Below are 12761 nucleotides of genomic sequence, written 5' to 3'. Positions count from 1 at the left end.
TACTCGTCTCTTAAACACCATGCAGCAATAAAAACTTTAAATTAAATTTACTCCTAAAACATGATCCTGTGACTAGAGTGCTGCTCAAAGTCTATTAATGATGTTTTTATTTATCCAAACGTGTGTATGAGCAGCTACATTAATGTGAATGTATGTATGAGCAGCCACGTTAATGTGAACGTGTGTAGGAGCAGCCACTTTAACGTGAACGTGTGTATGAGCAGCCACGTTAACGTGAACGTGTGTATGAGCAGCCACGTTAACGTCAACGTGTGTATGAGCAGCCACGTTAACGTCAACGTGTGTATGAGCAGCCACGTTAACGTCAACGTGTGTATGAGCAGCCACTTTAACGTGAACGTGTGTATGAGCAGCCACGTTAACGTGAACGTGTGTATGAGCAGCCACGTTAACGTGAACGTGTGTATGAGCAGCCACTTTAACGTGAACGTGTGTATGAGCAGCCACGTTAACGTGAACGTGTGTATGAGCAGCCACGTTAACGTGAACGTGTGTATGAGCAGCCACGTTAACTTGAACGTGTGTATGAGCAGCCACGTTAACGTGAACGTGTGTATGAGCAGCCACTTTAATGTGAACGTGTGTATGAGCAGCCACTTTAACGTGAACGTGTGTATGAGCAGCCGTGGCGACTGTGGCCAGGAAAAAACTCCCTTAGATGTTATGAGGAAGAAACTTTGAGAGGAGAAACAATGCTATTAATCCACGTTACTGCTGTTGCAGCTCTGCAGGTCTGGTGTGTGATGGTGTGTGTTTTCAGGTATATACAGTATATAATGAATAAACAGCAGCTTGAAAATAAAATGATTGGGTTGTAAGTTGGAGAAAGTGTCCCGCAGTGAAAAGACCACCCCTCTTTAAACCACAGTTTCCATTTAGAGTAAAATTTATGGCAGTTTTGCTGATTACAGTGAAAATCCACCAAATCATTAATCATTTCTTCTTCTTCATCATCATGACCTTCTGTTATTTATATATTCACGCAAAGAAATGACAAAGATTCAACAAAACTGCGATTTAAAACACATGTTAAAAAGAAGAAAAAAGATTGACTTCAAAGCCGAGTGAGACGTCAGCGATATGATGTATGTCTCTCAACCTCACTTCAAACACAAGAGCTTGTGATAAATTTATGTGGCTATAAAAGATCATTTCAGGCCGTCTGTAAGCATCTAACATCTGTGTTTAATTGTGGGTGTAGTGTGTCCCAGGCAGCATGTGGTCTTTGTTCTCTCTGACGCTGCTGGAGCTGCAGGTATGAGATGGAGAGCTACGAGTGCGTCTGAAGAACTGCTGAAATCTGTAGCGCTACAATATTATTCCTGATTCAGCGATTCTCTGTGCTGTAAAGCTGTTTAGATCACGTATAATAACTGCATTTAAGTATAACTGGAAGTAAATTAATTTATATTGTCTGGAATATGGACAAAGTGTACAGTTTTTGTGCTAAAGGTGGAAATAAACACAGACAGGGTTTAGCGTTAGGGGTTAGAGTTATGGTTAGGGATTAGCATTAGGGATTAGCATTAGGGGTTAGAGTTATGGTTAGGGATTAGCATTAGGGATTAGCGTTAGGGATTGGAGTTATGGTTAGGGATTAGCATTATAGATTAGCATTAGGGGTTAGAGTTATGGTTAGGGATTAGCATTAGGGATTAGCGGTAGGGGTTGGAGTTATGGTTAGGGATTAGCATTATGGATTAGCATTAGGGGTTAGAGTTATGGTTAGGGATTAGCATTAGGGATTAGCATTAGGGGTTAGAGTTATGGTTAGGGATTAGCATTAGGGATTAGCGTTAGGGATTGGAGTTATGGTTAGGGATTAGCATTATGGATTAGCATTAGGGGTTAGAGTTATGGTTAGGGATTAGCATTAGGGATTAGCGGTAGGGGTTGGAGTTATGGTTAGGGATTAGCATTAGGGATTTAGATCTAGACCCTTCCTCTTACCTCTGTAAAAAAAAACCTGCACCACTGTGAAGTGTACGTGAAACACGTTTTTACATCCTTTTCTAATATTTCACAGCAGAGTGAGGTAATCACTCAGCTTTCAGGTTTGTCTTGTAAGCGCTACACTCTTTCAGATGAATAAGTGACCTTTTTGGAGCAGAATCCATGGCTTTGTTCTGTAGAAGAATGTTTGTCACACCCAGCAGAAGAGAAAACTGGAACATAAACATTTGCTGTAAATACTTCTTCTTGAACCTGCATGATCATGTTGAAGTCATCACACTGTCCATCATGGAGTATGGAATGTACATGGTATCATGTTCGAGTGGAGAAAGTGTTCAACAGATGAACCACTGAACTCTCAGATCCATCAGTCTGATCTGATTCATCTAGAACCACTTTTTCAAAATCACTTATAATGTTTAGACTCATACATGTATTATATACATATATACAAATAAACCATCACCCAGAACAATAATTAGTCCCCTGCAGATGTCCAGTACAAGTCAGAACCTCAAGAACCGAGGTCTCAGAGCCTCTGGTGATGTACATTTTCCAGGAATTAGGCATGTTAAGAATTCTCGTTCATTCCTCGGGAGAACTTCGTGTCCAGACACGGTAAGTGCAAAGTTATTTAGGAAAAAAAAAATGTGATTGTGTCCAGCTTCTGGGTTAGGGTTAGGGTTCTGTGACTTTTGCTAGAAATATTGAATTCAACACTGAAGGGTTCAATGTGTTTCAGTGTGTTGTGAACCTTCACTGAGGTGTGTGTGAAGTTCTGCATGTTCTCCTTGTGTCCACATGGATTTTATCTGGTGTCCAGTAAACCATACTGGTAGATGTATCAGCTGTTTTAAGATATAAAGGTGTGTGTGTGTGTGTGTGTGTGTGTGTGTGTGTGTGTGTGTGTGTGTGTATGTGTGTGTGTGTGTGTGTGTGTGTGTGTGTGTGTGTGTCTGTGTGTGTGTGTAAAATATGAAATAAACTATAAAACATGTAGAATTGAACATTATTAATTATTGGTTTAATTTTATAATCAGATTTTACACACATCTCTTTAGGAACAACATTGAAGGATTACAGAAAGATGGACTTCAGAATGCACCGATGGACAGAATGTGGTTTCTGACCCTGGATGAGAAACATTGTAAAGTAAAAGTGTGGTTGGTGGATTATGGTTTATTGTGGCCCTGTGATCACGATATAGAAGATGAATGGAGTTCTAGTCCACAGTTATTAGCAGGATACACATGAGACTGTGCACATCCTCCCTTTACTAAGATCTTTTTCATTTATATTCAGTAAGTTTTTTGGGAAGCAGAGATGGAAAGCACACCATGTGCAGTGGTGATTCCTGGCAGTCTCCCAGAACCAAAAAATACTGTGCAAATAAATAGTCAGTGTCTGAAACCCACCCGGTTTTACTGGTTATAATAACATGTCTCTGACAGACTTTCCTTATGGAAACCAGGTACATCCAAAACGCCAAGCAAAGCAAAAGTACCCATAAGCAGCTGTGTTTGAGACTCGACTGTTCCACGACTGATCTTCACTGAAGGCATACAAATATTAAAGAGGAATAAATAGACCAAAATGGATCGTTCCCCATTTACTGTCGGATGTGTGTGTTGGTTTTTGGAAAGGTTTTCTAACTTTTTATGACTATTCCCCTTTGTTTTTTACATTAAAGTCACTCCTCGTGATGTTTCTATGTAAAACTGCGGCTCTTGATAAAGAATTTGACCTTGTTGTGATCAGGAAGAGTCAATAAGGAAGTGCATTTCATCCCTCAGGCCTGAAATACTGTTATTATTGTGTAATAGTACATGAGCAGGTCAACTCCAGGTGTGATGGGAACAGGGCAAGATCCTCGTGATACTCCACCCCATACACATTCATCCTCTAATCATCAACATCTCACAGAAGAATGCTCCTACATATCAGAGCCTCAGTGCCTGGTTTCTCTCTGCCTTTGTTTAAAAAGCTTCTGCTGTACTTCCCTTACAGTGTTTATTGTTGTTGATGAAAAGTGGTGTTTGTGTGTGTGTGTGGTGTGTTTGGGTCTCGTGTTCTGGTGTCCACATTTTTTAACCGTATAACGTATTTTCTAAGACTATAAACAAAACATTAAATAAATAAAAAAATAAAAAAACAAATACACACCACAAACGAACCAATCAATGCAGCTCGCTTTGTGGCATATGTAAAGTGGGTGTGGCTAAGGGGCTTGGTGTGTAATTATTCATGAGGTCCGAGTCATTAGGTTTCTGCAGCGAGTCCCCGCCCCGGATAACCCCGCCCCTTGCAGAACTTCCCTGGAGAACTTCACGCAGGATGAGTGCAGGAACCGCGGCTCTTTGTGGCAGTAGAAGCTCTGAGGCATTAGGAGGTTCCATACCTGCAGAAACCGCTAACGGTGTATGTTCATTTGTTACCACGGGATAAACTTCACAATGACGTCACGCGTGGAGGCGCAGGAACAAAGCCGGCGCTTCTGCGTCTTATCCTGGGAGCAGGTGGAGCGTCTGGACTCCATCCTCCGGGAGAGTGTTCCCATCCACGGCCGCGGAAACTTCCCAACCCTGTCGATTTCCCCACGGCAGATCGTGCAGGTAACACACACACACACACACACACACACACACACCCGTACTTTGCTGCAGATCCCCACAAAGGAGTAATTAATCGTTAATTAACTTCTAATAAACAAACAAATAACAAATAAATAAATGCGTGCATGCAGCTGCCTGATCTCTGTGAGGAGCAGAAGCTCTGCTCACTCCATGAAGATAAACTTCTTCTGAACTTCACACTGCAGTCTTTACAGCTCTGATCTCATTATGGAATGAATTTTGGCTTTTTGGGTCAAAATAAACCTTAAAGCTGAAGTTTACATTATCTTCTGGATTGCATTAAAACAAACAAACAAACAAACAAACAAACAAACAAACAAACAAACAAACAGTCTAATAAAAATGACACTACTTCCTATGAAATTAATATGCAATAAAGATAAATGTTATCTTTCCTGCAAAATAAAGGTGTAGGGAATGACACAGTTCTCTGTGATATTTCAGTGTTTGTTTTATTCCTTTCTTCATTAATAGATTTAACTCACATGTGATCCAGAACCTTCTGATTCCTTCTGTCTTATAAACACAACACGTTCAATCAGACGCAAAGTTTCAACTTCCATTTTAAGATCTTCAGAGAATTCTTTTATTTTAGGTTTAATTTCACTTCAGGCTAAAAAACTCGAGTAGGTTGTTATGGAAAAGATTTTCCTGTTTTGTGTAAATGTTTAGGAAACTTGAAGCTTTTTACAGGAAGAAAAGTCAGTGGTCTTCAAACAGTAAATGAGGAGGTAAAAAAAGCTGTGAATTCCGACACGTGGAGAATTTTACATTCACATCTGAATCATGATCATAAGGATAGAAAACTATAGAAGTGAATTTCTCTGTTTTTAGCTTTTTACCAAACAGCAGAGGTAAACGAGTGAAAGGAGACACAGGAGAGTCTCAGCAGGATCTGTTTCTCACCACTTAATTTGATATAATAATAACATACCCAGGAGGTGTTTTTATATATATATATATATATATATATATATATATATATATATATATATATATATATATATATATATATATATATATATATGTGTTTCTCTTTTTCTAAACACTTTATATTGATAAACAGAACATTAAATGCCACTGAGGTTCTTGTTAAAGCAGTACAGAGTAAAATCAGTCTTAAAATATTTCAGTGCACTACAAAGCGTCATACTGCAGAAATATTCCTTCTTTTAAAGATCAATTCTTCTTTTTTTGCATCTCAAATAGCTGATGAGTTTAAAAGGTTTGAACATTTCCCCGTCTGTATAAACACAGCAGATCACACACACTCCATCTGCAGTAGACATTAGTGAATATTCTCAATGAGCCTTTTTTTCTTCCTTTATGGAAACCTGCACATGGAACATGGATCAGTTCCATTATGAAGGACGGAGGGAATTTCCAGACTGCTTTGCTTTCAGAGGCTTAATGTGAAAGTTCTAGAACAAAGTCAATGTTTCTGTCAGTCTTCACCTTTATTTTAACTGAGATTGAGTTTTATAGGCTCCTGTTTTATATGAATCACATTTATACATGTTGTAGCTGGTGAAGATTAGAGACACTTCTTCAGCTGAAAATGCTTCATGTTTAATACAGACTGGTGAGAGCCCTTCCTCTTCCTCCTCTTCATCACTGCCGAGATGGAAAAACACACAGAACACAGAGAATGGTGTTTTTTTAGCATGAGTAACTTACAGTACACTAAACTGTGACTTATTCATTCAAAAAAGGAACATTTACTGTGTACTTTTGTGTGTGCAAATTAAAAATTATTTTATATTTAAAATAAAAATAAAGACCTTTTCTGCCAAACGTCTACATTTCAGGCCTTAAATTCTAAACAGCAGAATGTGACTGAGGAGACACAGGAGCATCTCTGGCCCAGTCAGTCAGAATAATGTTTGGTGTTAAAAGGTTAAAAATAGCATTAAAATGATCTGCAAATAAAATGAAACAAATCATATGGAGATATCAGCATTTCACACCAACATCTGACCTGCAGAAAAATGGACAGGTAAGATATTGGACTGAGTTTCAAGTGATCTTCTGCTCCACACCACAGGAACTGCAGCAGCATTATGAAAAAAAAAAGAGAACAGAATAGAAATGTTTTAAATGAATTGATTAGTAACGTGGATCTATTTTTACTCGCTTGCTCTAACACACACGTGGTTATATTTGAGATAATATTGAGAAAGTGGCCAATCAGCTGCTCGAGATTCACACTGTTGGAGTGTTTGGTTCATATCTCAGGGTTTCAGGAGGAGACCAGTCTGAAATCTGAGCTTCCTCTGTGACTGTACCATTACACTATCTCACAGCGGGGCTCTCAGTGAAGCGATGTCATCTCCCTGAGATGTGCTGATCAACGAGTTGGGGCGAGTGGTACCTGCTTCACCGGCATTTCATCAGGAATGCTGGTGTTTCCCATCTGGAATTTCTAATCGGCTAAAGGTGAAAGCTGGAAAGCTCTTATTTGTATCTGTGATTTAAGCTTTTAACTGTTGTGTGTTCACGGTAATCTACTCGTGAGGAACTTTATTATTGGAGAAAGCGAGATGTAGGAACTGATATGGAGTTGAAGAGGAAGTGCAACCGTGCAACTTGTAAATATATTTATATCACTAAATGTCACTCATTGGTAATCTCTGAGGAGGTCTTCATGGAGTTATCACTAGCGTTGGGAACATGGAAACATAGATAGGAACACTGATATACAGTAGCACATCTTTTCACTATAGACATGACTTGTGGTTTCCTCGTTACAAGTTTAAAAGCCTTTCAGTGTAAATCGTGTCACTGTGTCAGAAAGTAATAATGCATCGGGTGGAGCATCGCTGGGAAAAGGTTCATAGGCTTTTATTAAAGAGTGTGAAGAAAGAGAAAAAAAAGAAGGGAATAAAGAACGAGTGGGACACCAGACAGGCTCTTTGTGCTTGTAGGTCAATTATAGGAAATAAAAGACCTGCAGGAGCTTGTTTTTTTGTCTCCTTTATTATGACGAGGATTAGGATTAGGTATAACTGAGAAATCGTTCTCCTGAAAAGGTGATGTGGAAAATGAGTTTCAGGCAGTGTTTAAATGAAGGATGGGCTTTTTGTTGATGTCTGCTGATGATGTCTCTGCAGTCCAGGTTAAATCTCCCTGGTGCAAAGCTGCTCAATCATCTGGCCATGTCTATGCTGGAATGCTTCAATAATTATGAAAATGTTCCCCTGAGAGTTGAACGGTTGACCTTTAGGGATGATGTCTAGCTGATTTTTCTGTGTAATGAGACCCTAGACGCCGGTTCTTTCTTTGTGATTGACACGCGAAATGTCTCAAGTGTGTTAAAAATCAGCAGGAAGAAGTGATGGCATTCAACTCCCATTAGAGATTATACAACATTTACATGTACTGCATTTATCTTAGCTTATCTTATCCACAGTGACATACATTTATCTCGTTTATGAAACAGAGGTTAAGGGCCTCACTCAAGGGCCCCACAGTAGCAGCATGGTGGTGCTGGGATTTCAACTTCTGACCCAAAGTCCATAACTTAACCAATTTATTGATTTAATAAAGAGTTTATCAGTCAGTGTACAGAGCGATCGACTCTCTACACTATTCCTGTGTGCAGCTGTTTGAGAGTATTAGAGAAGTTTGTAGAAGAAAAGTGCAGTGATGATGAGGATGTTGCAGAAAATCAGTGGTTTGGGTAAAATTCTCAGCCTGAGGGGAAGAATGAATTACATCTGACTGCTTATTACTGAGTTCGCTGCACAGTATCATGAGTCTGGAATCACAACTTTCTTTGTGACCACATACATCACTGTAAAACTACCAATTATCTGTTTAAATCTCATAAAATTCCTCCTTTTCCATTTCTACTGGAGTAAAAGTTAAAAGGTTCCGCCTCCTGAAAGGATTTCAGTATGAACAGTAAAAGGAGTGATGTAGAAGAACTCTATACACTTCTTCTTCAACAATCCTCATGTTATCACTTCATAGTAGTGAGGAACAAAGTGAGTCAAAAGTAAAATATGACATTTGAATGTAATGAAGGAAAAATTGTCCCAAAAAGTCTGATAAAACAAAGTAACATGGTAAAATACATCCGTGGTGTTTGCTGGAGTATTATATTTTATATACACATGTAAAGACACATGGCAAGACTGCACCCAGAACCACCAGAACCACCCAGAACCGCCCAGAACCATAATCTGCATCGAAATCTATTTAAACCATAATAAAATCAAAATAATACTTCTGTGTAATAATAAATTGCGAATGCAGTTTGAACATCAGGAATGTTCATTTCTTTCTCACACAATTTTCCTCTGATGTTTATTTAAATCATTGTCTAAAGAAGGTGAAAGATCTCAGATCAATTTTAATGCAAAATAAAGAGAACAGCAGACATCTTCTACATCAGCTCAATTCAAAGCAGAATTCTTGATTTTGGGGAAATGTAGTGACAAAATAAACAGAAGAACACGAATATAAAAGTGTGAAATGTTAAATGTGCTCCTGCTTCAGTGCAGTATTAAAATAAATACACTTCAGATGTGTTCCTGCAGTTTATCATTAACATGAAGCCTGCAGTGAAGTTGGAAGTGAAGCAGCTTGAATTCTCCAAGACAGGCAGTGGCTTGTCTGACCCTGAGGATAATCTGTATGCTTTCGCAGAACTGAATCCATTTACGTGTAAAGTTACATGTCTAAATCTCTCATTTGTCTCAAATCAGGGATGTGTTTTTTCCCCCCTGAGAACAGTGTGTTTAAGAGAGGGAATAGTTTACCACCTGTGTGTCTAACAGAGAAAACTCAGTTTTCCATTTAAACTGCAGAAGAGTTTAGTGGTTTAGTGGTCTTTGTTGAACTTTGGTTCATTATGGATATATTTATTTGCTGCTGTCGGCTATCAGCAAAAATCCATACTGATAGTTTTTCCGGGTTGCATTATGCAGTAGAAAAGTGGCCTCTAGAGGCCAATCACTTGTGCCACATGCTGTTTAAGTGTATTTTTTATTCATTTTGGATGTAACTGTTTTTATTTATTAGAAGTTTTACTTATCGTTTTTAGTTTGAATGCATGTCTTTTATTTTACACAATATTTATTAATATAATTAATATATTCATATTTATTTTATTTATTTTCATGATTCAGTAATGTTTGTGTATTTTTGTAATGAAATTCAGTACTTTACATGGAGTGTTATTTTATTTTTTAATCCAGTATCCATTTTAATAACTAAATACTGACTAATCGGTTATCTACGATCCAACTTAGCGATCGCCACCGTTAAAATCCACAATGGGTCGATCTCTAATTTATAAACCACACATTCACACCTGATGGAGTTTTACTGTAGATTTAAACACGATTTAATGTTATTACATTCACACGAGGTTTTAAATATGACATACTGTTATTCAAAGCTCACGTCTTGTTTACTTCCTGTTACTGAAGTCATTGTTGAAAAGCTAGACCACGATTTAAGCCAAACTTTGATGAGGATGTTTCTCAGAACTTTGCAGAGCAAAACCAACTCAGTCCAGGATTCAGTGCTGCTCTACTCCATGTGCTCTCCAACTGCAGGGAGAAAACCCTTATGAGTCAAACCAGTTGGCGTGGGTAAACATGGGAATGTTTACTGCGTTAGACTTGTACTACTACTACTATCTACTGTACCACTGTGTATGAGCCTAAAGATATACAAAAGATCTAGAATTATGACGAAACTAAAGATAATTACAAAAAAAACCCCAGAAAACTTACAACCTGAGATAATTATACAATTATAAACAGTTTAGTCTGAAATTGTATTTTGAATCATTTCCAGGTAGAAACATCTAAAAGTGCCAGTATTCAGACTGAGCATAAATAAAAAGATTGTGTGATGACTACAATGATGCAATGATGAAAATATTTGTATCTAACTGTGTTTATTTGTTTCTACTTTTCTCTTTCTTTTGTCCTCCTGTGTGCTGTAGGTGGTGAGGGCCAGGCTGGAGGATGGAGGGGTGACAGTCCGTGATGTGAAGCTTAATGGTTCAGCTGCAAGCCATGTTCTTCACAAAGACACAGGTTTAGGCTACAAGGACCTGGATCTGATCTTTGGCGTGAGTTTGAATGATGACCGGACGTTTGATGTGGTAAAGGAAGTGGTGCTGGCCAGTCTGCTAGACTTCCTGCCAGCTGGGGTGAACCGCGAGCGCCTCAGCGCCCTCGCCCTCAAAGAGGCATACGTGCAGAAGCTGGTTAAAGTGCGCACTGACACCGACTGCTGGAGTCTCATCTCACTTTCCAACAACACGGGCAAGAACGTGGAACTGAAGTTTGTAGACACACTCCGGCGTCAGTTTGAGTTCAGCGTTGATTCGTTTCAGATTGGACTTGACTCGCTGCTGCTGTTTGACCGTTGCTCTGAGGCGCCCATGTCGGAGAGCTTTCACCCCACTGTGCTTGGCGAGAGCATGTACGGAGACTTTGAGGAAGCTCTGCAACACCTGCGCTCCAAGACCATTGCTACACACGGTCCAGAGGAGATCCGGGGCGGCGGTTTGTTAAAATACTGCCATCTGCTGGTTCGAGGCTTCCGGCCGGCGTCAGAGGAGCACATGAAAACCCTCCAGCGCTACATGTGCTCCCGCTTCTTCATCGACTTCCCAGATGTGTGCGAGCAACGACGAAAACTTGAGGCGTACCTTCAGAACCACTTTGCTGGCATGGAACACAAACGCTACGAGTGCTTGATGACTTTGAGAAATGTTGTTGATGAAAGCACCGTCTGCCTGATGGGTCATGAGCGGAGACAGACCCTGGCCCTCATCTCAGCGTTGGCGCTGCGCACTTTCGCTGAGCAGAACGCCATTCCCGCGTTATCCAACGTCACCTGCTACTACCAACCTGCTCCATACGTACATGATGGAAACTTTAGCAATTACTACGTGGCTCATGTGCACTCTCCTGCTAACACGTACAGGACGTGGCTACCCTGCAGCTGAATCACGGAGGAGGCAGAAGGTGAAATCATGACAAGTGCATTCCAGTTCTGAGCTGTTGCCTTTCCATCATTCTGACTAAGAGAGACAAATATTAGTGATTTGTTTTCTTTTCTTCGACCTGTGTTCAGTTCTGTCTCCTCCAACATAATGAACACTGCTGTAACTGGTTTGAGCCACTCTGTGTTGTTTTTAACAAAATAAATCAAAACTTTATAAAAACATGTTGAAAAAGGAAGTGAGAGAGAAAAGAAAAAAATCTGAAACAGTTCTCAGTTTTATTTCTTTAACTGTAATCCAGTTTGTGGAGAAACTGTATATAATAGAGTTTTTTCTGTATGTTTATATATAAAATCTTTAAAATAAAAAAATAAATAATTCTGCAGAAAAAACTACTGTTTTACAGAATCATGCAGTTGTTCAGGTCTGATTGTGGTTTTTAGATTTCCTTCTTGTTTGAGTTTTTAATAACCAAAGACTTAATTTGTAATCTTCCTGTAACTCTCTGAAACTGAACACAGTAAAATGTACGAGTTTTAATTTGAGGATTTTGTACTGTTTATTTTTATTTTCAGCATCAGGGCGTTTTCATATTAAATATCTACTAAAAACAAACAAACAGAAATTAATGTTTAATGTTTTCAGCTTGTTTTTATTGTTGCGAGTTTTGCATACATTTCTGTGTAGGTGAGATTTTTTAAATGATCATTATCCGTCCGTCCGTCCGTCCGTCCGTCCGTCTATCCATCCATCCATCCATCCATTCAGCCATTCAGCCATTCAGCCATCCATCCATCCATCCATCCATCCATCCATCCATCCATCCATCTCAATATGTGTGATGTTCATGGCTGTATGTATGTTTAGATGCAGCTGGAACTCGTAACACTGCAGTGAAGAACGCAGTGTCAGTGACTGATGTGGAAACATCTCCCTTCACTGAAATCGCAATTAACATCGTTGTGGAACATTAATTCTGACAGACACGTTCCTCACAGATTTCCCATTAGTGTCCTGGTTAAAGCAGATCTGTGCAACGCAGCACAGAAACAAAATACTGAAAACATCCACTAAATACTGCGTGTTATTAAATACCAATCACAGGATTTTATTCTGCAGAGGGAAAATAGGATCAGAAAGTCAACAGTAGCGAATCTACAGAGGGAAAAAGAGCACTCTCTCGG

General features: G+C 39.3%; 1 protein-coding gene across 1 annotated transcript; it reads left to right on the top strand.

Annotated features, from left to right (window-relative positions):
• Window positions 1-4291: 4291 nt before the first annotated feature.
• On the top strand, window positions 4292-12196 carry tent5bb (terminal nucleotidyltransferase 5Bb). The gene is made up of 2 exons (XM_083545631.1): window positions 4292-4586; window positions 10567-12196. Exons 1-2 carry the CDS (start codon window positions 4395-4397, stop codon window positions 11578-11580), a joined length of 1206 nt encoding a protein of 401 aa, XP_083401757.1. The 5' UTR covers window positions 4292-4394; the 3' UTR covers window positions 11581-12196.
• The last annotated feature ends 565 nt before the right edge of the window (window positions 12197-12761 follow it).

Source organism: Silurus aristotelis (genome assembly GCF_946808225.1).
Source record: "Silurus aristotelis genome assembly, chromosome: 6".
In the NCBI taxonomy this organism is placed as follows: Eukaryota; Metazoa; Chordata; class Actinopteri; order Siluriformes; family Siluridae; genus Silurus; species Silurus aristotelis.
This window is presented reverse-complemented; position numbering and strand designations above follow the sequence as displayed.

What these genes read in the sequence shown, in the direction of transcription:
- tent5bb (XM_083545631.1), top strand. Translation starts at nt 4,395, where the DNA reads ATGTTCATTTGTTACCACGGGATAAACTTCACAATGACGTCACGCGTG. An exon ending in CCCCACGGCAGATCGTGCAG is followed by an intron (nt 4,587 to 10,566) that starts GTAACACACACA and finishes TGTGTGCTGTAG; the next exon opens with GTGGTGAGGGCCAGGCTGGA.